Source organism: Haemorhous mexicanus, chromosome 5, assembly GCF_027477595.1.
Source record: "Haemorhous mexicanus isolate bHaeMex1 chromosome 5, bHaeMex1.pri, whole genome shotgun sequence".
In the NCBI taxonomy this organism is placed as follows: Eukaryota; Metazoa; Chordata; class Aves; order Passeriformes; family Fringillidae; genus Haemorhous; species Haemorhous mexicanus.
The window spans coordinates 49,272,081-49,297,704 of NC_082345.1; the positions used below are offsets into that span (position 1 = coordinate 49,272,081).

Genomic DNA, 25,624 nt, shown 5'->3' on the forward strand with positions numbered 1-25,624 from the left:
GGAACAACTGTTAGAAACAAATCCAGTGTTAGACATTTCTAATTGTATTTATTTTTTTAAATGCCTTCCCCCCTCCCCCCAAAATAGCTTTTCTTAAAACTTGGAAAAGAGACACAAGAAGGAACCAAAATATTATGATTCTTTAAGATAATGAACTTCTTGTTGAGAATTTGCATGTATATATATATATATATATATAAAATAAAATATATATACATATATATATACATGCATATAAAAACTAGAAGGTCAGCACAAAAAAGTAAATTTGTTAGTTGGCCAGAAATATCTCCTAAACCAGAATAGGCAGTGTACTATAATAATTCACTTATATTAACTGGTTAATTGAAAATTTCCAAAAAAATCACTGAAGAATGCAGGGTAATTGTGAATTGAGTCATCACTGGAGTAAGTTTATGGTACTATCTACAGCAAAATGGTTATTTCAATAAACCACGTCATTAACATTACCTAACCCAAAACTGCAATATAGGTATAATTACAAACATTATTCATAGAGCACTTTCTGTCCTTATTTCATACAGAGGAGCTGCATCTGTACAGGGAAAGAAATCGGATTTTTAATAAACAGAAAGTAATCGCTTACCTCTTGGTATCTAGCAACTCCACCATTAACTGCTGCATCAATGACCCCGTTTAGACACATTGTGAGAGGGTTAATGTTCTGCATCTGTCGAGTTTGACACTGACTAATCAGTGTTCTTAACTGCTGGTTCTTATTTTCTAAAACTTCAATAGCATTCTCAAGGGGACTCATTTCCACCTGAAACATGAGTGAGAAACATTGCAAACAACTTAATCTTCAGTTGAAAGATGAAATATATTGCAGGTAATTTTTGATTTCTTAACATAAAACAATATTATTCTATGTCCTAGAGTAGTTTGAGAGACAAAGTACTTCTCAGCTGGGGGAGAGATTTGATTTTATCATGCAATCAATGATCAAAAGAAACAACTGTCACAATGTAGACTCATTACCTGACCCCGAGATGACCTAACCCTTGTTGCAAAACATTAATATACTTTCACCCCTTGGTGGAACTCTTAGAATTCAGGATTAAACTGTCCTTGGTAATTACCTAAAAGAGGCTTGGGGTCAGGGAACTTAATCAATTTAAGGGTACAGAGCAGAGCTGAAGTATTGGTGAGTTAGTTTCCCCATCCAAAGTGAAGTTACCAATGAGACTTTATGGATTAGGAATTTGAATGCAAGCTTTGGGCTAAAATAATGATCAAGTTATAATCAAAGGCAGCCATGAGCAGGATGTGCCTCTCAACTCTCAAGGGTGGGGAAGTTCTTTCAACAGGTAGTGTGAACTGCCAGAAAAACCAAATGCTCTGTTGGGAAGGCTTGCAGGCTTGCAGCTGCCAATAATTTACCAAAATATACAAGTGCAAATCTGGGTCATGACCTCATACATGCCCAGGAAAAATTATTACAGTTTACTTTTGTAAATGGTGACTGTAATGGTAAAATGCTAGTAAACTGAAGGTCTTCATATCAGTGGTCATACTAACCTAGTAAAGACTCAGCAGGAATCAACTAACAAAATTTCTCATGTCACACACATTTTGATTTTACTAAACTCTGCCTTTGGTTTTCTACAGGAGAATATCAAGATGGTGACATTTTCCTGCTATTATAAAAGAAAAACAGCAGAGTTTTAGAGAAAATCAATTGTACTATGGTATTTTTATATTTAATGGGATTATTCTAACACTAGCTTTGACAAGAAGGAAAATAGTTAAACATGCTATATACATTTCAGGGCTCAGCAATTGACCAATTATTTAGAGATATTTATAGGATGAGTACTCCTCCAAATATATCTGGAATCTATTTAAGGATTTTTTAAGTAATAGAACAAGCAAAGAGAGGAACTTCCAAGGTGTCAATAACAGACTGGTAAATTTGACCCTATTCCTACAGGTTCTGTTCAGTAGCTCGTAGCATTTATTATAGTACAGGAACTTGAAGAATGGTTACTTTTCAAGGACACTGAAGGATACATTAACCTATAGATATTTTAAGTATTAAATGTTAAGTGGTGCTGAGTTTTAAGTAATTTACTGACATTAAATGTTGCCTTTGGGTGCCCATTATTGCTCTCAACTTCTTTTTCTTTTCTCAGCTGTTTAAATGAATCCTAAGGGTAGTTCTTAAAAATACTTTTGAAGACAAGAGAAATCAGACAAATTAATATACTTTGTAAATAATTTTGTTGTAGCCACCTTGAGACCTTGGTCAAAGAAATTAAAATCTTAAAGCAGTTCATAGAATAACATATGATTAAGAAAGTAAACCAAGCCACAATATGTATTGACAGAGTCTTCTACTCACCACTTCACGTTTTTCTACTTCAAACCAACGAGATATTCCAGGTAAACTCTGCACCAAGATCAGTGTGGTTCTCTCTACCCATAGACTCTAAAATACATAAAAGCAATTTGTTTCCTTATTTGACTCTGTATCTTCCTTAATTATTACCAGTTCCCTTTATGAACACCTTCACTAAAGTAAGAGTATAAATTAAAGAAAATACTAACATCCAAATTCCTACTGAAATGTCTATCCCATAAGTCAATGACACTCACTTCTCTCCTTACTTTCTAGGTCCTACTACTAAGCAGTAATTTCTGCTGATTCTTCACTCTTAAACTTTATTATATATTGTCCCCAAATCTCCAAAAGTCCCTCATGACTGCGTTGGTATTTTAATATTTCTTTTCTGATCTAACTTCTGAGAAGAACAAGAGTTCTGAAGCAGAACAAGTTACAGAGCAGAGAGCATGATCAGGTCTCCTTTGAGAAGCCCTAGTCAAGATTCCAGAATGCATAGCTGAACTCAAATATCATACTGGTAAACACTTTGTGCCGGAGGTTTGTAAAACAACAAATCAACACACAGGATAGTGCTTACACAAAAAATATACGTAAGCTGTACAGTTAAAACAAAGCTTAAACATACATCAGAAGACAACAGTGACTCAATTTAGCTAATTTATTATCTTTACAGGTTTTTCTTCTAAATTTATAACAAAATTATTATGGGATAACTCTTTTTGTCTGTCTGAATCAGGATGTGCTTCTAGTGGGTAAGAATTAAAATTACACCAAAAGATGAATTTTCACTGTGACATTTTTAGTAGAAGGAACAGAAGGGATTTACCTATTAGGGAAGGAACTATTGCTTTTCCCTGAGACAATCTCTAAGTTCAGAGGTACTTTTTAGTCTTGATATCACAGGAACAGGTCATTATCCTGCAGTTCAGTCAAAACTGTCTCTCCCTTGCTCTAGAGAGAGAAAGCTTTAGGCAATCCTATCCATAGCCCAGATTACCTCCTTAAAAATGTTTTCCCATCTGCCTGAGAAACTTTTCTGAGACTGCTCTGTCCAGTTCTGCCTTCTATACATCATGATGAAAAAAAAAAAAAAAAAAAACAGTTTTCCATTTTAGTCGCATATACAGCAAGACCTCTGCATCTCCCATATATTTTTGATACTATTTTATTAAAAATAAGAAGTGAAATAGTCAAACCTGAGATACCATCTCCTCTAGAGAATTTGATGTACCACACTCAGCTGAATAATGCAAATGCAGATGATATTTCAAAAAGGCAGCTTTTGTTGTTGATGTTACAAACAAATCCATAGGTTCAGTAGATCAGGGCATGGTACTTTACCTTGAATTCATTTTCCTTGTCCTTGGTCCCTTTGTGAAATGGTCTGTCATATCGGAATCGCCAGATGTGATTTACTTTGTAAAAGCTCTTGATGTTATCAGGAATGCCATCTCTCTGCAAAACTTCCTGGTTTTCTGGAATTGGTGTTACTGCATAAATTTGCAAATCTATATGTAAAGAGTTAAGGCTATCCCACTTTATTTAAATTAGCAAAGCATATTGACTCCTGAAGCATTACAGAAGAAAAGTTCTTTGAAAAGCGTGCCTCATGAAATGCTTTTACACTATTAATGGTTTGGGAAAGGAACCAGAGATTTTTTGATTGTTTGAGATTTCTTTGTACTGCTTTGTTGAAAATTTCATCTTTATTTTTGAAATAGAGCCACTTACACGGAATAGTACATAAAGGGATTTAATGAAATATATTCTTACATAATATGTCATGCCATGCTAACATAATGTTGCATTGTAAGAAGTTAAATTACTGTACCTTGAACTGCTACACCATTATCACAGTGGTGATAGTTCTATAGGTATTTTTAGCTAAAGAAAAAATGTCGATAACATGTCAAGGAATTCTCAAATAGAACTAAAATTACACAAGGAACTTCTAAACATAATAGAGTGAACCGGGACAAAATGCAGGTAAATTCTCACCTACCATTAATTTCAGTGGAGGCACCATGTGATCGAAATTGGCTATAGGTGTACCTACATTTTTTACAAGCATAGGAAATGTAAGTGCAGAGTATGGCTTTGTGATTATGTGGATACACTGTGCTTCTGCCTGAAAGATGGTCTCATCTGGCTGATTAGCATGTTGCATAGCAATGGCATGTGGGAACTCATTCAACATTCGCTGCTGGAAGGCCTCCAGCCTTTCATAGTCATGTCCTCGGCAAACAAATTCCTTATTCTGCGCGGAATAAGAAAACAAAAAGCCAGAGCAAGTTGCATGAAAATAAGTGGGATCCAAACACACGCACTTAAATATAGATTTTTCAGGCAACTTTTACATTGTTTAAAGAAGGGGGGAAAAAAAGAAACAAAAGGCAACAATAAAAATAAGGAACATAGAAAGAACACGTAACTTAGAAGAAGGACATTTTATCATATAAGTTATGCTTTATTCAAAAGTCTGGAAAAATGTAATAATTACACTTCAAAATTTAATAATAATCTGAAGGGAGAAATTTTTCTTAGTGGATTAAACTATGCAATTAACATGATATATCAGGCTGTATAAAATATGTAACAGAAATATAACCCAACAAACAGTTGAGACAATGAAATGGGTTCGAAGTCAATTCCATGAGGGACTAAGAAACTTTGTTCTGATGTTATATAATTCTGAAGAAAAACACTGCATAAGAAAATTATAAAGGCATTCAATTTGCCTTACCCTGTAAATGTTGATCAATTATCAGCCTGGAAAATTACAATGATCCAGTTTTTACAACACAAAGTAAAAGAATGCTCCTGGCATTGAATTCTGAGAATCGAGACTTTCATGGGAATTGCTACAAAAAAAGCCCTGTAACCATATTATTGTTCAACTACAAATTAAAATGCGAAAGCTTTATCATGAAGTTTGGTCTTTATTTCTTCTACAGCAAACACAGCCAGATTTACAAACTTCTTTGCCATAAAAAATTTAAATCAAATGTATTACGTCTGTCCTTGTTGGCGTTGTAAGCATAAATATGTGCTGTGTATGTTTAACTTGAAAAATTCATAGGATGCACAGGCAGTGAAAGACCTAAGGTTTGGAAGTGCTGCACTGTTGTGCAACCCTTTCCATTACTTTGACTCCATCAGTTAAACTCTTTCTGATTAATATTTTCAAATTGGTTTATACAGAAGTTATATTCAGATGAAAATTAGGTAATCTCAAGAAGTATCTTCCCATCAGACTCTTTTTGAACATTACTTTTAAAAGGGAGAGTTTCATGCTATATTTACCAGTTAGAAATAGCCATTTTCATCACCACTAAGGCAAAGACGAATCAGACTTTTTAGGCCTCCGCCACATAGGAGGCTCCTTCATCACTTATTTTAATTACCACAGGAAGAGGAACTTGGACTATGATTTCAGCTGCTCCATGAATAAAATGAATTCTGTCCTCTTCCCAAGGTGACAGTCAGTGCAGCTAAACTACTGCAGACTGTAGAAGAGGGGAACAGTGTAAACATCACTAACATTTTCAAGGGCACTTCGCTAACTTCAGAATTCCAGATTAGTGATCAAGAGAAATAACCTTATTATTTGTCAGTTTTAGTGCATTAATAATCAATGAAATTCAGCATGTGCAATTTCTAAGTCATTAGGAAAAAAAAAAGGAACTTGGGAATGTAATTGCTTAAATGTTAAATTGCTGATTATCCCACCACCAATGGGTACTACTTCTGACAGCCTTTCCCTGAGTACCCACCAGCAGGAATAGAGAAAGGGAACAAACTACCATGAACCATTGGTCTGTGGAACAGTATAGGTGCAGTTTCCAACATAAACATGAATATTGTGTTTCTGTGGGACTCTAGAAACCTAGAATTTGTCTTTTCATTAGTCGGGACCTTTTCTTAACCACAAAACAAGAAGGTAAAGAATTTCTCACAGGATAAGAACTTGCACATGGTATGAACAAATTTTAAGACAGTGAAAGTGATTATGAATGACAGCATTATTCCATTCTGTTTATTTTCATTTCACTTACCCTCAAGAAAAATGGGAACTTTTTCCCATAGAAACCAACTCTGAAAAATTCTGGCTCCAAGCGCTGCTGATCCATAATTTTGTCATACAGAGATGCTTCCATCATCTGTATGAGATTGAGAAGAAATGCAATTAGATTTTTTTGAAAGCCTATTTTTACCATAAGCTATCACAAATGGGAGTGTCTTTCACCTCTGGGGTAATGGAATTGCAATAAATCTCTGAGCAACAACTAGGACATCCAGAAGTTTCTGAATGCATCAGATTTAGTAATTACACCTCTTAGGGATCTGAAAGTTTCCAAGAATTAAGAAATAAATCCTTTAAAATGTGAAGTACCAATATTAAAGGGGTAAAATAGAAAGACAGTTTGAAACATATGACCCAGTAATCTGCTAATCACCCAAACACATGGCAGTAATGTGGTCAGTTAAATCAGCAAGGTCTAATTTCCATATTCAAGGCAGTTGTGTCCAAATCACACCATATTCCAATGACTTAAGCATCAAATATGAGCTCCTTTAAAATGTCCCAATAGCAATTAGCATAATTTTTGATCAATACATCTGGTTTTTATTTCACCTATGACACTGACACAAGGGGATCTTAATACCAAAGTTCCCTTTTTCTGATGATATTTTCACCAAAGTTTTCAATAATGTGGAAAAAGCCAAACACAGTCTTAGCCTTATTTTAGGTAACAGACAGATATTTAGTATGCATATGATATCAATAGCTGCCTAATTATTCTGCTATGAGAATCCCCACACCTCCATTTCTGGATTAACATTGGTGGCACAGATACAGCAAAAGAATATTTCAAACACAAAACACATTCAGTACAATTAATTAAACATGCATAAACTAATCATTTTATTCACATGATAATCAGTTTGCTTTTGCTTATAGGATTCTGCCATTGACATATCAAAATATATATGGAATAAGCAGATAAGAGAGAGTCCTGCCACATTGCATAATTTTGCATAATGTTGTTAAGCAGCTATGAATTAAAGGGACTTCACTCAGTCCTAGCAGCAAGTATCCTACATGTACAGGAAATTTAAAAGGCAAGTTGCAATACAAAATTGAATCCATCAGAAGCAGATAAGAAAAGAAGACTCAGTAATTTTTAAAGTACACTATCTGAATGAATGAGAAACAATGTTTAGAGTTCTAAAATGAAAGAAACAAGAAGAAAATTTTACCAAGAAAGACTCATTCTTACTATGTAATATTAAAGAGATCATATTTTTAAGCAGTAAATTTAAAAAAAAAGTGTCTATTGCCTGTGGCTTTGCTTGCAATTACAACTGCAAAGACATGTTGCTGCTTCTACTGAAGCATATTTACAGGATAAACTGTAGGAAACTAATGAAAGTGAGTTTATATTGTTATTTTTCTGCATAAGCATGCACACAAAAAGGGTATTGTACAGGTACAAATATTGTGAGAACATTGATTTTATAACAAAATAAAGCAACCTGCTCTAGTGGAAGGTGTCTAGCAGGAGGGCTGGAGCTAGATCATCTTTAAGGTTTCCATCCCAAACTGCTCTATAAAAATCCTAAGATAGTATTTTCTCATTTTTCTTCAAAAAGATCACACTCCCTTTTTAATAATCCTTATTGTAGGAAAAAAACCTCAGGGTAAAAAATAAGAGTGCAAACCAAACCTAAGGATCATTCTGTGGTAAATTTAATTTCTTCAGTAATATTTTATAACCTAAATTAAAAAACTTTTGGATTCCTGATTGAAGTATTCAAATACATTACCCTCATCTTGCTGAGGTTTCTGTAGTCATAGTAGCTCTCATATTGTTCTGCAATTTTCCTGCATAAGATAATGCCATTTTCCCAACACTGCAAGCAAATAAAAGGTATTCAGTAATTGAAGCAACTGTTTGACAATTTGTGATCTATTAGTGGTCTGTTCTATCTATACTAAATCTTGTTGTTACTGAAAATATTTGAACACTCTGTCCACTAAACATGCTGATGGCTTCTGAGTAATACCAATGAATTCTTTGAAGAATTAAAAATATATTTAGATACTTTTAATTATTCTTTTTGCACTGTGCACAAAATATAAGTAATTGCAAGAGTGATGGATGACTCTTTTGATGCTACATGAGACGGATTCAACACAGTATGATTTTTACATTTTAAAATCGTACTTTTAATACATCTACCCTAATTTTTTTAGGTTGTACAGTACTTCATTGCACCATGTAAGTTAAACTATATAATATAATTACAGAATTGTTTGAAAAACATGATGATCAGCATCCATTTTTTACATTTATTAGGCTTACATGGATTTTTTACACTAGTTACACTAAACTGTAATGCATTGCATGTTTGTCAGTAAGACAAATCAGAGCACTATGTGTATATAAAATTTTAGACTACAGGATAATTACACTTGCTTAATTCAGAACAGGCATTTGCATTAATGACAATGAACTGCAATCCCCCAACCAAATTAATTTTTAGTTTTTAAGAGATACAACATGGTACTGTAAGGTGTAAACACAGCCTTTACAATCCTCACTTGGTCACTAAGTGAATTTCATCAGCTTTATAAGGCTTGTTTTCACCACCTTTAAAATGGGGAAAAATTATACCTCCTTTTATAAAGGGATTTGACATTTACAAAGCCAACTGCTATGCAAGTGAAAAACTATTCTCATATGTAAGTGGGGGAATTCTAGGATACCACCACAGGATTAGAAGAAACATACTGCATCTCTAAGTAACTGCTTAATCAAGCAAGGACAAACCCTTCGCCTCAATACAAGAAAAGAGTGCAACCCTGGAACTAAGATCCTAAAATGAATAAACTACCCTTCCCATATCCACTCAGTAAAACAGGGCTATATTACCTTTCCCCTATCAAAGTTCTGAATGATGGTCAGATGGAGACACTCCTTACGCTGCCACTCTGTTTGCATGGGGTAGTTGAGAAATTCCCTGAGCGGCCGATCAGACCACTCCAGCAGCTCGTCGTACAGCAGGAGCGTGTAGGCAGCCTCTGCAAGACAAAGTACAGCAATTATCAACACCAAACACATAAAACAGACAAGGTACACAGAGAAGTGAATGCTTTTCTTGAGAGGCACCTTTCTAATGGGTAATTGATTTATTTTGAGTATTAGGCAGATGGTAGTGGTGGTTTTGGACAGAGTTACTACTACAGCTATAACAAAAATAACTTAAAATTTTCACACACTATTTAAAGGGGAGTCACTGGAACACTTCTCCTGGAGTCTCAAAATACAAAGGAACAGAAATTAAGTAACCATTTCCTGCTTAGCCCCAGTCTTCCCTACTGCTAAGGAGAAACCCTCAATGACTCTGCTGTCTGAAAAAAGGAACAAGGACTAGAGGATGAGGAACATCAGCAGTGAAAGAGGAAAGACAACAAGACTGTGGACACATTCCAAAAGAGAGGGCTGGGAGGAAAACAGAGAGGCAGATGTGTGCTTAATAGAATCCACTCCTTCCATAGAGAAATAAATTCCTGATAGCTGAGCCTTACCAGCTGGCCATAATAAGCAATTTACAAGTGCAATATTTTTTCTCTTTTTAATTTTTAAAATTTTATTTAGTTTTTGGTTTGGCATGAACCAAACAGGTTGTTGGTGTCTACTCAGAGAGCTGTGTAGTAATCTTTACATTAATCAGTATAAATTATCTGGGAATATAAAAACTACTATTTTTTAAACTTTGATTTCAGGAATTTATCAGAAACAGTACACTAATATAATATAAAATTAATCTTTTTATTGGAAAGTCAGACTTTGGCAAATTACAAAACACCAGAATTACTACTGGCTACAACGATTCAGTTTGGCTAACTGAGCATATCTATTATTGATTTCCAAGGTAATATTCACAGTTTATGTTGCCACTCACAGGACCAGTTTGCATGAGTGAGCACAAAGATGGGCCATGTTCTGGATATGTACTTCATTAGAGAAAGAAGTTCCCTACTGGACTTATTTTATTGCAGATTTTATAGGTTGTACATTAGGCAAAAAAAAGCCAATAAAGTACTAAAGTACTTTTTGTGCTAAGCTAAGTTTGCCCCAGACAACCATATCCTACTACTTCTTCTGCCATACGAGCTCCCGTAAGACAGGCGACTTAAGGCAAATTTTACAGTATTTTTTTCTACCAGTACTGTTCCTCTACACGTCCAACTGAGAATCTGTGGATGAAAAAACATCACTGCAGCAGATATTTATGTGAGAGAGTGCCTTGAACCCCACTGTTGCAAAATGTTAAGTGTGGTGCAAACTGGTGCTGTGCTGTGATACACCCATGCAAGGAAAAGCAGCTCGAGTTCCAGAGACAACCTTAATTCTGGCATCACACTCAGGCTGCTTGACTAGTAACCACCTTTGTCATAGTTTCAAGCTACATTTTTGTACTCAAGACATGAAGCACATTTATATGACAATTTTAAAAATCCATGAGGCTGATAATAAATTATTCAAAATCATAAGGAAGCAAAAGATAGCAGAACATAAGTAGCTGCTCAGGATGGTTCACTGTGACCTTTCCTTGCTAAACTTGGCATCTAAGTCCTTAAAAAAATTTGTCTGCCATAACAATGTAGTTTTCTTAAATTATAATAAATTTGTATGGAAGACTACAAGCCAGATTACAAGGATTGTATCAATTACAGATTGAAGGATTCCTCCACCCAGCATTGTATGCCTGGCAGTGGCCAACACAACAAATAAAATACTGGTACCTCAGGGAGAGGTCTGTAACTACTGACATGCATCAAAGCACTAAGAAGAGATAAATAGAGTTGACTCATGATGTGGAAAATTCAATTTATACAGGAAATATTCAAAACACTAGATATTTCTAAGGTGGATAGGTAAAAAATCTCATTACAGTTCTCAGGTGACTGAGGGGACACAAGGAATCAGTGCATTCATGTGATTCAGCCTCAAGAGAGGCTGAATATATATAAACCTCAAGAGAGGTATATCTATAGCTGTAACTGAGTGCTGTGCAAAGATTTGAAGAAATGTTTTGAATAAAAATGACTTTTTTTTTTCTTAACAGAGAATTTTTAGAAAAAGTCCAGTAAATCATACTATGGAAATGAGAGAAAAACCATTTCATCCCTAGGATGAAACAATGCCATTAGCAAACTAATGCTGAAACATGTAGGAATGCTGCTGAAGTATCAAACTTATTTTTCTAATCCCAAATTCTCTAGACTAGCTGATTTAAAAAAATCTGTATTTTCTCTCATAAGGCAAGGCAATGGACTACACAAGTCTGTTTTCTAATTATGGGTGTGAGACAAGTCTTATAAAGGCTCTTCCAGCAAAAAATTAAAAATAAAAGGAAGCAGTGAAATCTACCACAGTAAAGAACACAAAAATCACACAGATTGATAACAAACACATAGTAAGTACAACAATGTCCTGGAAATAAATTTTGAGCAAAATACTGTTTAAAATCAGAATGGATGGCAAAACAATTTAAAAAATTAGGTTCATATCACAGTTGAAGATAAGGTGGACACATAATAGTACCCAGTGCATAAAGGGAACTCAACACTGCTCAAAGAGTTACTAAGATCTACTATGCAAAAAAAATAGCTTGACACAAAAGCCAGCTGTGGCAAAGGGACTTCTTGATAATCAAAATTCTCTTGTGACTCACTATTGCCAGATCACATGAGGAAATTAAAATTTCTCCTTAACATATTCTGCTAACTAGTCCACATTTCAATCCAAGAACTCCAAAGGGAGTGTGGAAATTCCAACACTTTCCAAATCTTTCTTATGGATAGCAGAAAACCATAAGGACAGTCGCTGTGACACCAGGTAAGCTGTTTACTAAAGACCCCTAGCCAAATAACCTGCTGCTGAAAAAAAATCAAAATCTAGAAATTTTGAACATAGGCAATTGTAAACACTGGGGAAAAGATGGAGGTATTATAAGGTCAGTATAATATTCTGGCAAAGACAGTGTGATTTAAAAGGAACTGATTTCATCTTCTTCAGCACTTACTGATGGCATGTAGTTCTTCAAATGAAGTGTGTGTTTAGCTGTATAAACAACAGCCATGCACAATATCTTATTTCTTCATGTAAAAGATAACAACCAACCTTGTACAAAATTAGAGAAATCTTGGACAACAGTACTACAAATATGGTGTGTGAAGGTTTAGAAAGACATCATTAAGTTGCAATACTTGTCACAGGTTTTAGGTTCTCTGCCTCATCATGAGTAAGTGATATGGGTCTTCCTTTCTTTTATTCCTTTTTTTAACCCAAAAATGAGATTCTGAAACACAGCTGTGGAAACACTTCACCAAACAGATAGGCAAGAGCATTACAAAAAAATGCATAGGCTCAGATACCACAAAATGAGCTCATAAAAATTTCTTCCAAACTTTTTCACTCCATTTGGGTGAAAAATGATCATATCACACACTTATTGCTAGTGGGTATCAACAGAAGCAATTTACATTCACCATGGCTCAGCAAATAATGGTGCTGAAAAAAGCAGTATTTTGAGGCATCAGTTAGGCAAGGAAATTCAGCTGTTGCTTGGGCTGGTATGTTTTGCACTGAGAATACAGCTTACAGGGTTGCAAAAGACTGCAAACCACAGACCAGTCCTAAATATATTTTTCTAGTTTGTATTCAGTTACCTGTGAAGTTTTGTGCTTTCAGATGTAGGTCATAGAGCTTATGAATATAGCGAATATACATCTCTTCCTTGTTCAGTTCAGTCTTGTAAAAATTCTGAAATAAAATTGAATTTTGTAACAAAATGCAGTAGTTAATAAATTTATGATAATGGTTGCATATAAAAGACTTCAAGCGCAATATTCTAGAAATACATGCGTAGATTACATTTCTGAACAACTGCTATTTTTTGTTACATGGATAAAATATGGACTGCAATATCACAATCCTTAGTTCAAAAAATTCTTTATCTATTTACAAGCCCTAAAGCAAGATATGAAAAAGTTACAGGAAGAGGAGAGCAAGCCTATAGCACTGTTCACAAGTACTGCCACATTCACAATGGACATGCAGCTTCAGTCCTTCTGCTAGACATACTCCATGGTCAGGATAATCTGCTTTGCTTAATAAAAATTTATAGGCTAGAAAAGTCTAAGCACTGATTCTCATTAGCAATTAACAATTTCTCTTTTATTATTTAAATCGCTATTTTAAACTACGTAGTGTTTCTTCTAGTGTACAGTAGTCATATTTTGGGCCACTGTTTCCTAAATTGAGTTATTATCAAGGAAAAAGGTGGGAGGAACACTATAAAAACATAAAAAATAAAAACTTTATAGAGAAAATATTTTTTAAACTGATTTGACAAAATTTAGCATTCGTTCTCTCTCTGTTGTGCAAAAGTATTAAAAATTTCTTTGAAAATTATTAGGATGTGAAGTCCACCTTAGCCCGTATGAGTCATTGAAAATCCTCTTAAAAAGTAATATGGTGTTTTGGGATTTTAAAATATTTTCATTTTCTTTTTATACAATTCTAGGATACTTTGCTAATAATAGATTAAAACCTCCTTAGGGATGAAAATAATCCAGGTGCTTTACAGAATTCAGATTATGCCAGATATTTTGACAGCAAGCCAGCTGCTTTATGACTTCATAGTAAATATCATCCTTATTTAGAGTACTATTTTCCTACTGAAGAAATCCTTTTGTTCTCTTATGTATAACTGCTACTTAGAAGTGATCCCAAATTGTTTCACTGACGTCAAAAGTGCACAATTACAAGTCAGCTTATTTTGTTTTTTTCCCCTCTGGCTAAAAATACAGCTTTTCAAAAGATTCACCATGAAAACGGAAACTTTCCAAGGTTAACAGAATCAACAAACTTGTCAGTGGAAACTGGCCTAGAATCAAAATGCATCTTGTAAACAAAAATGACATCTTTTTCATACTATGGTTTAGCACTGTTGGTTTGTGGTAATAATGATAGCATGACAACAGGAGGTCTTGAGCATCATTTCTGTCTCTCCTGCTGGGGTGAGAATAGTCAGCCTGCAGTATTCACAAGATATCCCATACAATATGCTATAAGAACCAGCTTGCATCAATTTTTGGAAGAAAAGAAACAAGAGAAATCATGTAGGTTTTGTTGGGCTTGGGAGAGGAGGAAAGGCATGTTTGTTTCCACAAGCTCATGGGCTAATTAAACTTGGAAAGTACTTTGGTGAAGTTTATCTGGTAGGAAGAGACTTAAAACTGAATAATGCAGTTTTGGAGACCTTTCAGAACCAAGCTATGAAATGCCAAGGAAGACTATCTCCCTACTGTACCGATCTCAGCCTGGAAAAAATAATCAGTGATCATAAGTGTAGTGTTACTCTGCCAAATTCTACTCAAATGGCAACAAGAAGCAAAGTATGTCCTACTCAAATGTGGATTTGCTCAACTGAAATCAAAAAAGGAAAGAGAAAGTATTATACAAACCAAAAGGCTAACAGTGCAGCCAATCTTTTTGCCATCCACTTCTCCCATTTTCATGCAGTCCCTAAAGCAGAAAGTAATGAAAGTCAAAAGGAATGCTGTTTAGCCTCTTACAGTGAAGCACACCTCCATAAACAGACACATTTCACTTGGCAAGCTGACTGAAAGGATTGCATTTAGCTGAACAGCTGACCCAAGTAGCTAAGAGATTTCATGCCTCCTTTTGTAGTCCATTGAATACCTCAATTGTCAAGAAAGTCAATGTTTTCTTTCTGGCTCTGTCATTACTATGTGACTTTTTTTATCACACAGGGGAAAAAAGTAGCCAGTAGAACCATGCTGAAATAAAAGAATAACAGGCAGATATCACCACATAATCACTAAAAGAAATTTAACATAACTTTAAAACATTCTTGCATACGTGAGCTAAACAACTGCCCCAAATACTCTCATAACTAACAGCACACCACTGTTTTGAAAGACTGGGAGTCCTAGAGGTTGTAATCCAGCTGGTCCCTGAAGAGAAATAGCAGTGCCATGCTTCTAGAAATTAAGAGTTCAGTCTCTTTGTTGATGAAGTAGCTTTCTTTTCAAGCTATCAGTGACGACAGCAAGTGCAGTACTAGGTCTCACCATGTGTCCCTATGGAATGAGGGAGAAAACCTTACAATTAAGCTCTGGACAGTGCTACAGTTGGTGGCAATAAGGAGGACTAAGCAGAAATGGGAAGCCTCTACACAGGCTCACAATTGACTGGGAAAATTGCTTTTAGTCTGGCACTCCTGAAACAGAGAACATGCCTTGCATTTCTCTCTCCTTTGATCACATGGTACAGTCAATGCGAGGTGTTCATCCAGAGATCATGTCTTTGTATACACACTTACTGTGCCAGTTGACACTACAACTAAGCATGATTGACACAGTAATAAGAATTTTACATATTGTGTAAAACAACTGTCAGGTGATTAGTACTGAGCTCTGTGTCTTCAGACAGACTTGAGTCACCAACCTACTGCCAAAAGTTACTACATTCCCTGACAGCAAACTCAAGCCCACCACTGGCTTTTTTACACCATGGGGAGTCTCCTTGGTTGTTTTCATCCTGCCAGTTGCATTTTCCTGTTGACTAAGCAGCTGCTGTCAGAGATCCTGAGCACTTACAGCTGCTGTAGCCATGTATCCACGTGCAGTCAACGCTGAGCAAGATAGCTGCATTTGTCTCCTAATATCTCAAAGATGACAACCCTACCTCTAAATTGTGATACCCACTCACCTGTAGTCCAGGAGCCTCTCCATGAGGCGAGTCACAGTGGCAATTAATGAAACACCACTTTCCCTCCATGTTTCCCGCTCAATTTTCTTCAGCAGACTGGAAAAAAAACAAGCCAGAAAAATGTCACTGTTTATTTTTAACTGTCACTATGACAACCTCTCTGCTCTTACCAGTACCTTAATACCTTAGCAACATCTTTGATACTTAAGATTTTTTTTTTTACAAACACCCTCCCAAGAAGTGCAATTTGCAAACAATGTCTTACCTAGGATAAGGACCAAAAAGTGGAATTCTAGTCCAGGAAGCATTGACAAAACAAACGATTTTTATATTAGCTGCATCAGGTTAAAAATATGTCAAATACCTAATTTTCAGAACATATTAATATCCCAAAGACTTAACACAACTCTTCCATAAATTTTTTATATTCACTTCATGCTGATACATCAGAAAATGAGGAATTTAAATGTGTTCCTAGAAAAGAATATTCATCAACTCAATACACCTTCTTAATTTTTAAAAAAGATTTTTTTTTTCTCCTCTCTTCTCTAGTATTTCAGTAAGCATAATATTTAAGAATAGAGGAGGGGTCTTAACAAGATGATTCCACCTCTTCACTTAATATTTCTTTCTGAGACCATACTATCATGCACATGTACAATTCCATTAGCTTAAAGTGTCATAAGATTATTTTGTTAAAAACTGTTGTGCCAATGTAAATGCATACTAAGCATTGAAGTGGAAAGATTTCAATATGTCAGTAAAAATGTACAATGTAATTGTCTTCATTATTATTATTATTCTTTAGATAATTCTGCTACAGGCCTCTGTTTTTCATTTTATTTTCAAATATTTATCTTAGGCATGAATTTCCACATTTTCTCTATAAGAGTGAGCAAGGAAATATTTATCTACAGAGCTGTTTTATACTTTGGTGCAGGAGCTCAGGTGGATGACATGGCCATGGAGATATATCTGCAGGCTCCCTGAAAATGTACTCAGTTATGGTTTATTTAGAAAGCTCTGAAAATTCCCACATCCATACTCTTAGAGCTTTTAGAGCACCTCTGAACCTTCTGTCTGTCAGCTCCACTGACCTTCATCTGCCCTGAGCATGCTCAGTCCCTAAAACCTCCTACATCCAAATCTCAAACCTGTAACAGCACTCAGGAACTCCTACATGCCAACTGCACTAGCTATGCACTCTAGCTCTGCTCCTTACAGGCTCAGGGATGTCACAGATGCAATTCTCCAAGCAAATTTGACCTAAATGAAGCTGTGCTCTGCTGGAACTGAGAAGCAAATGCTGATATTCATCCTGCACCCTTATATGAATCTTAAACTCACTTCTCTTAAGGAGGCAGTCAGATGGCTTTCCCTCACAATCAGAGGCTGACTCTTTTTCATTGCCAGCAGGCAGATGATAAGGCCATCCTTAACCAGAAAATGCTGAAGCACTAAGCTGGCACATCTGTTTTCCATAAAGAATACCTTAATTAATTTTTGAACCCCTTATGTTCCTTCTAATAGAAGTTTTTGTGTCTAGTAAGAAATAAGAGTAGAGCCTGTCACGTTATTGAATCTTGATTACTGCAGGGATTTTTCATTTCTACTTTGTCTTTACCCTATGTTAAAAAGGAACACTTCAACCCAGATTCAAGAACATAATTACTGATAGCTTCTCTAGAAAAACAGTAGAAGTACGACTTCTCTTTCAAAACAGATTGTTCTTATCTGCATTTGACTTATGCATTTTCTTTACAATTGCATTGGCACGTTCATTATAAACACACAATTTCCAATAATGAGTTGAGCTGGTACATTCAAAGTACTTCTACAAACTGACATCAATGTGGTTGGTTGAAATAATGAAAGACTTGCCTTCTGATGCATGCCTCCCTCTCCCCCCCAGACGTTTCCAGCACAATGCACAGAACAAACACTCAGAATGAAAAAGCTACTCAAGTATATTCTGGCTAAATCTAGGTAGAATTGGATCCCTGTTCTGACAGATCCCAAAGCATAGCCAAGATGCTTGACTATTTGTCCAAAGCACTAAGGGGTTAAACAACAAAGGGAAACTATAAAAATATTTCTGCCTATCCATGCTAATACAGCCTAACACCTGAACTCACCTGAACAATTATGGTTTGCTTTGTTTTGTTTGTTGGGGGGAAAAGGGGGTGTGTTTAATTATATTTAATCTTGGGTGACCCAGGAGTAAAAGAATAGTGATCCAGAGGACCAGAGTTCTCCAGGGACAAACAGCAGGCTTAGAACAATGCTCAGGCTAACTCAATTATGTAGTAAATGGATTTTGTATGTCTAAAGCACAGCATTATTCAGACTTTTAGTTCACAGGCAGCATATCCTAGAGGTGCTTTAAAACATCTAGATGCCTCTTTAGGAGGCACTATAGCCAGAGGTTCCCTGAATGACTCGTAAAGGCTCTCAAAAGTCTCACTCCAGACAGTCTAATGGACTGGGCAGTGATGAATTCAGTCATGCATTTGGAGAAGAAATTAAGATGACTGAAGACAGCAGAGATAAGGTAGCAGCCATCACTTTTTATAATAGATTTGTGGTTGAAGAAATCACCCAGAAACTGGCAGAACTCAGTTATAAATCCCTGCTCAGCTGAATGTCAGCTACAATCTCTTCAAAGAGAAGCCTCATTGCCAGGCCCCCAGCAGAACCCATTAGTCCAGGTTTTGTGCTTCAATGGGGCCACCTAACTTCCTAATCTGAAATGCCTTGTCTTAGACCAAACTGAAATACAGCTACAGAAGTGATAAAGTGCCAGCATCCATCTGATTCAGAAGAAAGACCTACTTGAGTATATACCTTGGCTTCTGAGGATTTTATTTTAACCACCAACTGTTCAATAAAGTAAAACTATTCTTTTTCCTGTGCTAATTAATTCAGGAATCCAATTGCAGTATTACAGTATAAATGTAGATCAGAACAGCTTTCATACCATAATTACAATGGATAGCAATTGCAACATCTAGTTTCTCGTGATAACAAAATGTTCACTACTTCATGCTTTGCATTTCCTTCAAATGACATCAGGAGCTAATCAGTGAATGGTCACATTCAAGTCCCTAGAAAGATATTGATTCAAAACAAACAGCAGTCACCTTCCCCCTACTTTCTCTTTTTATTTGATATAGGTAATTCCATTGTAGGCAACAAATTCTAAGCACATAATATCTCAGCTATCTCCAGAGATGCTTATAATTTATCCTTGAAAATAGATATGCAAAGAAATGATGCAGTGATTGTCTCTGGGATAAAAAAGCAGTTAATGTGGGAGTTAAGAGATTTAAATCCCTTTTCCAATTCAGACAAAATAAACAGCATGACAAAACCTGAAAGTCTCCCACCCGCTGCAGTTCCCAGGCTGTATTCACAGTAGGTGTGTGCATCCCCTTGGCTCCCAGGGACACCTATCAAAAGTAACCACACCTAATCTTCAGAAAGATCAGGTAATATTGTAGCATTTTCTTTCACTAAAGGCTAAGAAACCACCGCTTGCTGCAAAACTCCATGACTATTCCAGCTTTTGGGAACCTGCTACATCTCTGCCACTTCAGCCTAAACAAGTCTGTTTTCCTGCACTGTGTAAAGACACCCTAATATTGCTTAGTTTAAATTACCCATGGAAGAAATAAAGAAACCCCAAAATTTCAGACTAACCAACCCTGTCTCTTGCAGTCAACACCCCAAACTGTCCATCTGCTTTTCACTGTTTTTCTTCACATGCCCTTGAACAATATGCCATCCTCCATTTCAGATTAGTATCTTCTAGAGGCTCTCCTCTTGAGAGGTGGCAATGCATACAGACAATCAAAGTTTAAAAAAACCTAATCATAAATACTACCTTTTTCATTAGCTGGGAGTGAACTTGAGCACTTACTCTGAAATTTCCCAGAGTTTAGTTTTAACTTCTGTTATAACATGACAGAAACCACAAGCATAATGATGCTGTGAGACATTTTGCAATTTAAATTACACAACTATGTTTTTGGCATTTAGATTTATAAAAGGCTCTCAGCATTTTTCACTGTATCATGTTTAACATTCCCCAGTTGAAATCTAACTCAAAACCATAAAAAATTAGGAATTGTGTTTGATACCAGTATATTTTCTTATATAATTTTAAGTTATTTCAGTGATAGACACACTGATGTATTTTACATAGGCTTCTTTTTATAATTAGAGCTTTTCCTTCAATGACTTAATTTTACAGTTGGAATACTGTATTACTAAAATATTGAAAACACCTTACCTTTTATTATCTTTACTCAGATGATGAAAATGTCATGAATAATTACAGGAAAAGTTCTGCTTAAGCATACTGTACTGCTGTTCACTATTATTCATTCAATTCCATACTATTCTGCTTAATTTTCACCCTTGCTTCTATACATGATGTATATGTAAAAACTCTATTTTTTTAACTCAGTACAATTACAGATTAATAAGTGTTTGCTATTTTCAGACACCAGGATCTGACACTTTTTCTTTAACCAAAGACAAGAAAGCTAAAAATAATACTTAAAGAAGAAAGAATGATATTAAGAAACCATATAAACAGGAAAAAAAAATCATGCATTTAGTAGAACTGAAGAAAACACAGCAGTTTGGGATCCTGAAGAGGAAAAATACATCTCCTACTAAAATAAACACATAAGAAATAAGTGAAATCTTTCACTTTGGTGGAATTGAGCTCTGAGGAACAGAGTCAGAGCCCAGTTAGTTATTTTGCACCTGTACTCTGTGGCAATCATTTATTTCAGTCAGTGGAACAATTTATGCAGAACTTTAGGGACTTTACCATTATCATTAGCTTTTCCTATTAGATTTAAGTGACATGTCATTTATTAAAAAGCACTAAAAGCTTAGACAGTAATTTATCAAAAAAAAAATAGAAAGAAATAATCTTATCAGAATAAACACAATTGTTTACATCAAACAAGAAATCAACAAGTGACTTTACTCAGAGAACTACAAGTTTGCAGCAATAGAAAATCACTTATTAAATGCTTTGTTGAACTGTCATGGCTTGTTTTCAAAATGCTCCATCTGAGCTCTACCTGCACCCTATGCAATTATGAAGCATTTCTTGCTTTTCTGATTTTAAAATTAGCAGGTAGAGAAAGAGAATGTTCTGTGACATAACAGATTTAGCCTTCCCCAATTATAGCTGTACGCAAGAAGTACTGCCAGACTTTACAGATGCTACACAACACCATGAAACATTTTATTCTTCATATTTTAAGGAAACAAAAAAAGAAAAAGAAAAAATGAGCATCACAACTGGTTTAAGCATTACTTCTCTACAAGGACAAGCAACTGAACTCAAGGAATTATAAGATAAACATATTACTCACATACTGTTGAAGAGCTCTCGGTATGTTTCATCACCTTTACCTTCTGACATTAGGCTGTCCAGTTTGTCAATCAGCTTTGCTTCCACCTGCAACATATAAGTGTGGTGTAAACAGCTTCTTTTTCCTTTAACGAGAGTAGAGAAAACAGAGGGGAAGGTCTGGTTTTATGTAAGAGACTTTGCTAAATGCATATTTTAGAATTATTGGTCAATCATGTGATAAGTCACTTCAGCTCTTTGAAGCTGTTATAATTCCCGAGGTTTGTAGGGCTTCCTTTTTTTTTTTTTTTTTTTTGGTGGTGGTGGTTTTTTTTTTGGAGGGAGGGAGCTAATTTAAATTGAGCAACGTGACTTTAAAACTACAGGCTGAGTAGCATTTGCTGCTGCTAAGGCAGCTATCTATTTATGGAGTCAGAGAAAAAGCACACAGCCCAAATAAATTGCCTGAATTCTCATTGCAAGGCTGTAAGCACAAGCTATTTTCTTAGACTGAAGTAAAAATAACTCTTCCTACCTGCTCCCCATTCTTTATAATTTAATATACATAAATGTCTGCACTGTTCAGAGTACTTGGGAGCTCAGGTTCTCCCAACACTCTTACCTGCCAGTGTATTTCATTAGAAAGCAAATTTCCTGGACTTACATATTAGCTATCAAAGAAACTTGGTGGTTAAGAAAATCCAGTAGCTAATTATTCCTCCGATGCATGTTTTTAAGTGCATTGATTATAAAAAAATATAGAGCCTATGCTACACTGTGTATTTATATTTCAAACCTCCTTTTTATCCGTAATATAGTAACAATCACAAGTCTAGGGAAGAAACCGAGCTGTTGAAATTATTTTATTACAGAATAAATCTATTAGAATTTACACTTAAAACCAAGCTTAAAAGACAGAGTAGCAGAACAAGTGTATTTTCTTAATTCTCACTCCTTGTTAACATTTCTGTGGTAATTTTTAACAATAAGCTTATATACTGATAGTGAAAAGCTACCTACTTACATCACCTGCACTACTCTTGTTTTTAATAGTTAGGTTTGTGTTCTAAATGCAACTCCCACCCTAAGCATTATGATTGCCTGGGAGTAATTAAAATACTTCTACTTTCCTTCATTTTGAAGCAGCAGGAAGGAGGGCACTGAGAATGGTTTGAGGCAGTCTGAAAGAACTGAGTGGGAGCTGAGGGAGCAGATGGTATTCTTGGTCGTTCCTTCCTAGCCCATTAAGAATGTGTTTGAGCAACAAGAATACTTGGATCTTTACTGAAGAACATCTGGTCTTTTTCCATAGTAACCAAAAGGGAAGCTGGTTGAATCCTATCTAACCAGCAGTCTGTACCACTGCAAAGCAGATGTGAAAATCCACCACAACAACCTTGTTGAAAACAGCTCAAGTTTTGTTCTTCAATTCAGCAGGTCATGGATTTTATTCCTCATCTCACATAACTAACATGATAGTATTAACTGGTGAATCTTACTAGCCCTGCAAAGAGAAAAAAGGGAAAGCCCTTGTAATCCCTCTCCAACAAGCAGAGCTGTGGATACCTTCTCCACCCTGAACCACCAATGGAACTCCAGGTTCAAGTCTGGTAGGACTCTGTGAAGTGCTTTATATTCAGGCCTGTTTTATAAAGAGCTTCACATAAAGTACCTGCTTAAAGTTGCCACTTCGCCTTTGCTCCCAGTCCATCATGTCATGGAAAATAGGAATCATTACATTCCTCAGGTCTGGCTGAGGGATCAAGGTCACTTCCAGGAAAGGGCCAATCAATGCTGGAATAAAGTGAAGCTTGTGTTCCCCTGAAATGAAAATGAACATAAACTTGAATGTGAATTGGGTGTCCAGTGGGTTATCAAGCAATCCAAATGCTGTCTGAAGAATGAAAAAAATAGCATTTTAAATGCCTATAGGGTTTTTTTCTAATCACACATTTATCACAGCATAAGCTCAAAAAGTGAAAGCTATAGACCAATGAAGAATATAAGGCAAACATAATTTACCAGATTTTATTATGCACTACTGAGTTCAGAAGAGACAGTGGGGTAGCTGTATCTGAAGTTAATCCTCCAACAAGATAACAAAGACAGAAAAAACACTCTCTCTGCATTTCATTTATATTTCATGGGAATAATTTGGTTTCTAAGCTCTACAAAATGGTTAACTGTCTGGTATTCTGTGCCCAAAAACAGTTAAGTACTTTGATTTTTACCTATCTTTGGTTTTGCAAGCATAGAAATGGAAATATGTGTTTCAATTGCAGGAAAATGAAAATATGACACAGCTGTTCTCAAAACAACTTGTTTTAAAATCAGTTCTAAAACATCTATTATGTCATCACATTCCACTTAAAAGAAAATTAAGTTCTTGTCAGAAAAGCTAGAAATGGCATACAGTAAACACTGACCATTCAGTTTTAGTTTTCCACAATTAAGAATTCTGATATCCTCAAAATTAAGGGATTATGAATCAGGATGCATTGATTTTTCCAAGCTAGGAATTCATTTACATCCAGCCTACCTCTGGATATTCCAGTGGGCATTCACCCCTGCTTGCTGCTGTGTTCAGTGTCTGAGTTTGTACAAAGGAAAACAAGAACTCCCTTTTCTGGAAACATCCTAGAATGCTGATCCCTATCAAAGCAAGGTGACTGTACAAGGATCAAGGCTTAGGATATGATGACTCTTACAAGCTACAAGAACTGTAAAATGCTGACCAGCATAACACCAATTGAAATAAATATCCTAGCATTTAGTTGGACATGTTACCAGATGAGCTCCTTATTGTGTCCCACAAAACTCACCCCTACAGCAAGGCATGATTTGCCTGCATCCCAGGGTTCCATAGAGCAGAGAACTACATGATTGAGGAGGTGATGCACACTAAGGTCTACGTGCAGGAAGGAGATGGGACCTGGGAGTATATCCTCGACACACCAGTTCTGAAATACCCACAAGGCATCCATGTAATGTAGAGGGATGTCTTAGTGTGTCAGCAATACTAAATTTTGCAAATAAGTTAAATATTCTACTTTTCAGATGTTAACAAGATATTAATAAGAAAATATAATTTATTTTGAGTGTGTCTGTCTAGTACAGGCTGAGCTGAAAGACCATTTTTTTTTGCAACTACTTGTCTTGCTGGGGAAAAGATTGATAGAACTGAAATTACAGTATCTCAAAAATCACTGATGATGGTTGCTGTATTTTTAATAAGCCCTCTGATTAGGTGAATATCAAATAACTGAAATATAAAGATGACAAATGTAGTGTCCAAATCTTCTACTCACTTTTTATTATTTTCCCAAATAATGTTTAACTGCATTTCTCTGACACTCATTTCAAACAGTTTGCACAATTATTGCTTAAAAATATGTGTTCCTAAGTTTTTATTCAAGCATGTATTTTTTCTATGTTGTCCAACGTCTCGTTTATACATTAGTCACTGACTTGTTTATGCCTTTATATTTTAGTGCAACTAAGACTTCAGAGAAGACTTGATGCAAATCCAGGATCTCAGGAGACCTTCAGAATTAAGACACGTCTTTCCTTAAATAATTTGACAACAGGACTAAAAATAAGAACCTAAGTATGTTTCAAGGCATAATAATTCTTCCCAAAAGTAGTTGTACTTGCTTTCTTTATTTTCTCTGATGGTATTTTCTCAGTTCTCAGTGAAGAAAAGAGGATGGGTCAGCTACAGTATCAAGGCACAGAAAGTTGAGTTTAGCTATAAAGTAGGGAATTATAAATGATAAACTTTTTCCTAAACTTGAATCAAGACCTCATGTCTTCAACGTAATTATCAACAACTCATCTATCACTGGGAAGTAAATATAATAGGCAAAGAACTAATAATTTGCTTTCATTTTGAGAGTTACTGATGATGTGTTTAATCACTTACCTAAATTTTGCCACATACTGAAGATTTCACATCCCATTGTTACCCGCATGTCACCATATCTGCAGTGCATTAAAAAATAAAGCAAGAAAGCAAAAGATAATTTAAGAAAATCAAGTTCATATGCCATTCTGAGACATTATTAAATGAAA

General features: G+C 35.6%; 1 protein-coding gene across 3 annotated transcripts in view; it reads right to left on the minus strand.

Moving 5' to 3' along the window:
• Window positions 1-25,624, minus strand: part of DOCK4 (dedicator of cytokinesis 4) — a 221,108-nt gene that overhangs the window by 17,754 nt on the left and 177,730 nt on the right. For all 3 annotated transcript variants that reach the window (XM_059847108.1, XM_059847110.1, XM_059847111.1), the window contains 13 exons: window positions 25,476-25,534; window positions 23,226-23,374; window positions 21,576-21,661; window positions 16,180-16,275; window positions 14,910-14,970; window positions 13,110-13,203; window positions 9,304-9,452; window positions 8,195-8,281; window positions 6,421-6,525; window positions 4,481-4,622; window positions 3,707-3,873; window positions 2,363-2,449; window positions 608-784 (listed from right to left, as the gene is read on the minus strand). In XM_059847108.1, coding sequence (XP_059703091.1) covers window positions 608-784; window positions 2,363-2,449; window positions 3,707-3,873; window positions 4,481-4,622; window positions 6,421-6,525; window positions 8,195-8,281; window positions 9,304-9,452; window positions 13,110-13,203; window positions 14,910-14,970; window positions 16,180-16,275; window positions 21,576-21,661; window positions 23,226-23,374; window positions 25,476-25,534 — 1,459 coding nt within the window. The remainder of the gene's footprint in view (window positions 1-607; window positions 785-2,362; window positions 2,450-3,706; window positions 3,874-4,480; window positions 4,623-6,420; window positions 6,526-8,194; window positions 8,282-9,303; window positions 9,453-13,109; window positions 13,204-14,909; window positions 14,971-16,179; window positions 16,276-21,575; window positions 21,662-23,225; window positions 23,375-25,475; window positions 25,535-25,624) is intronic.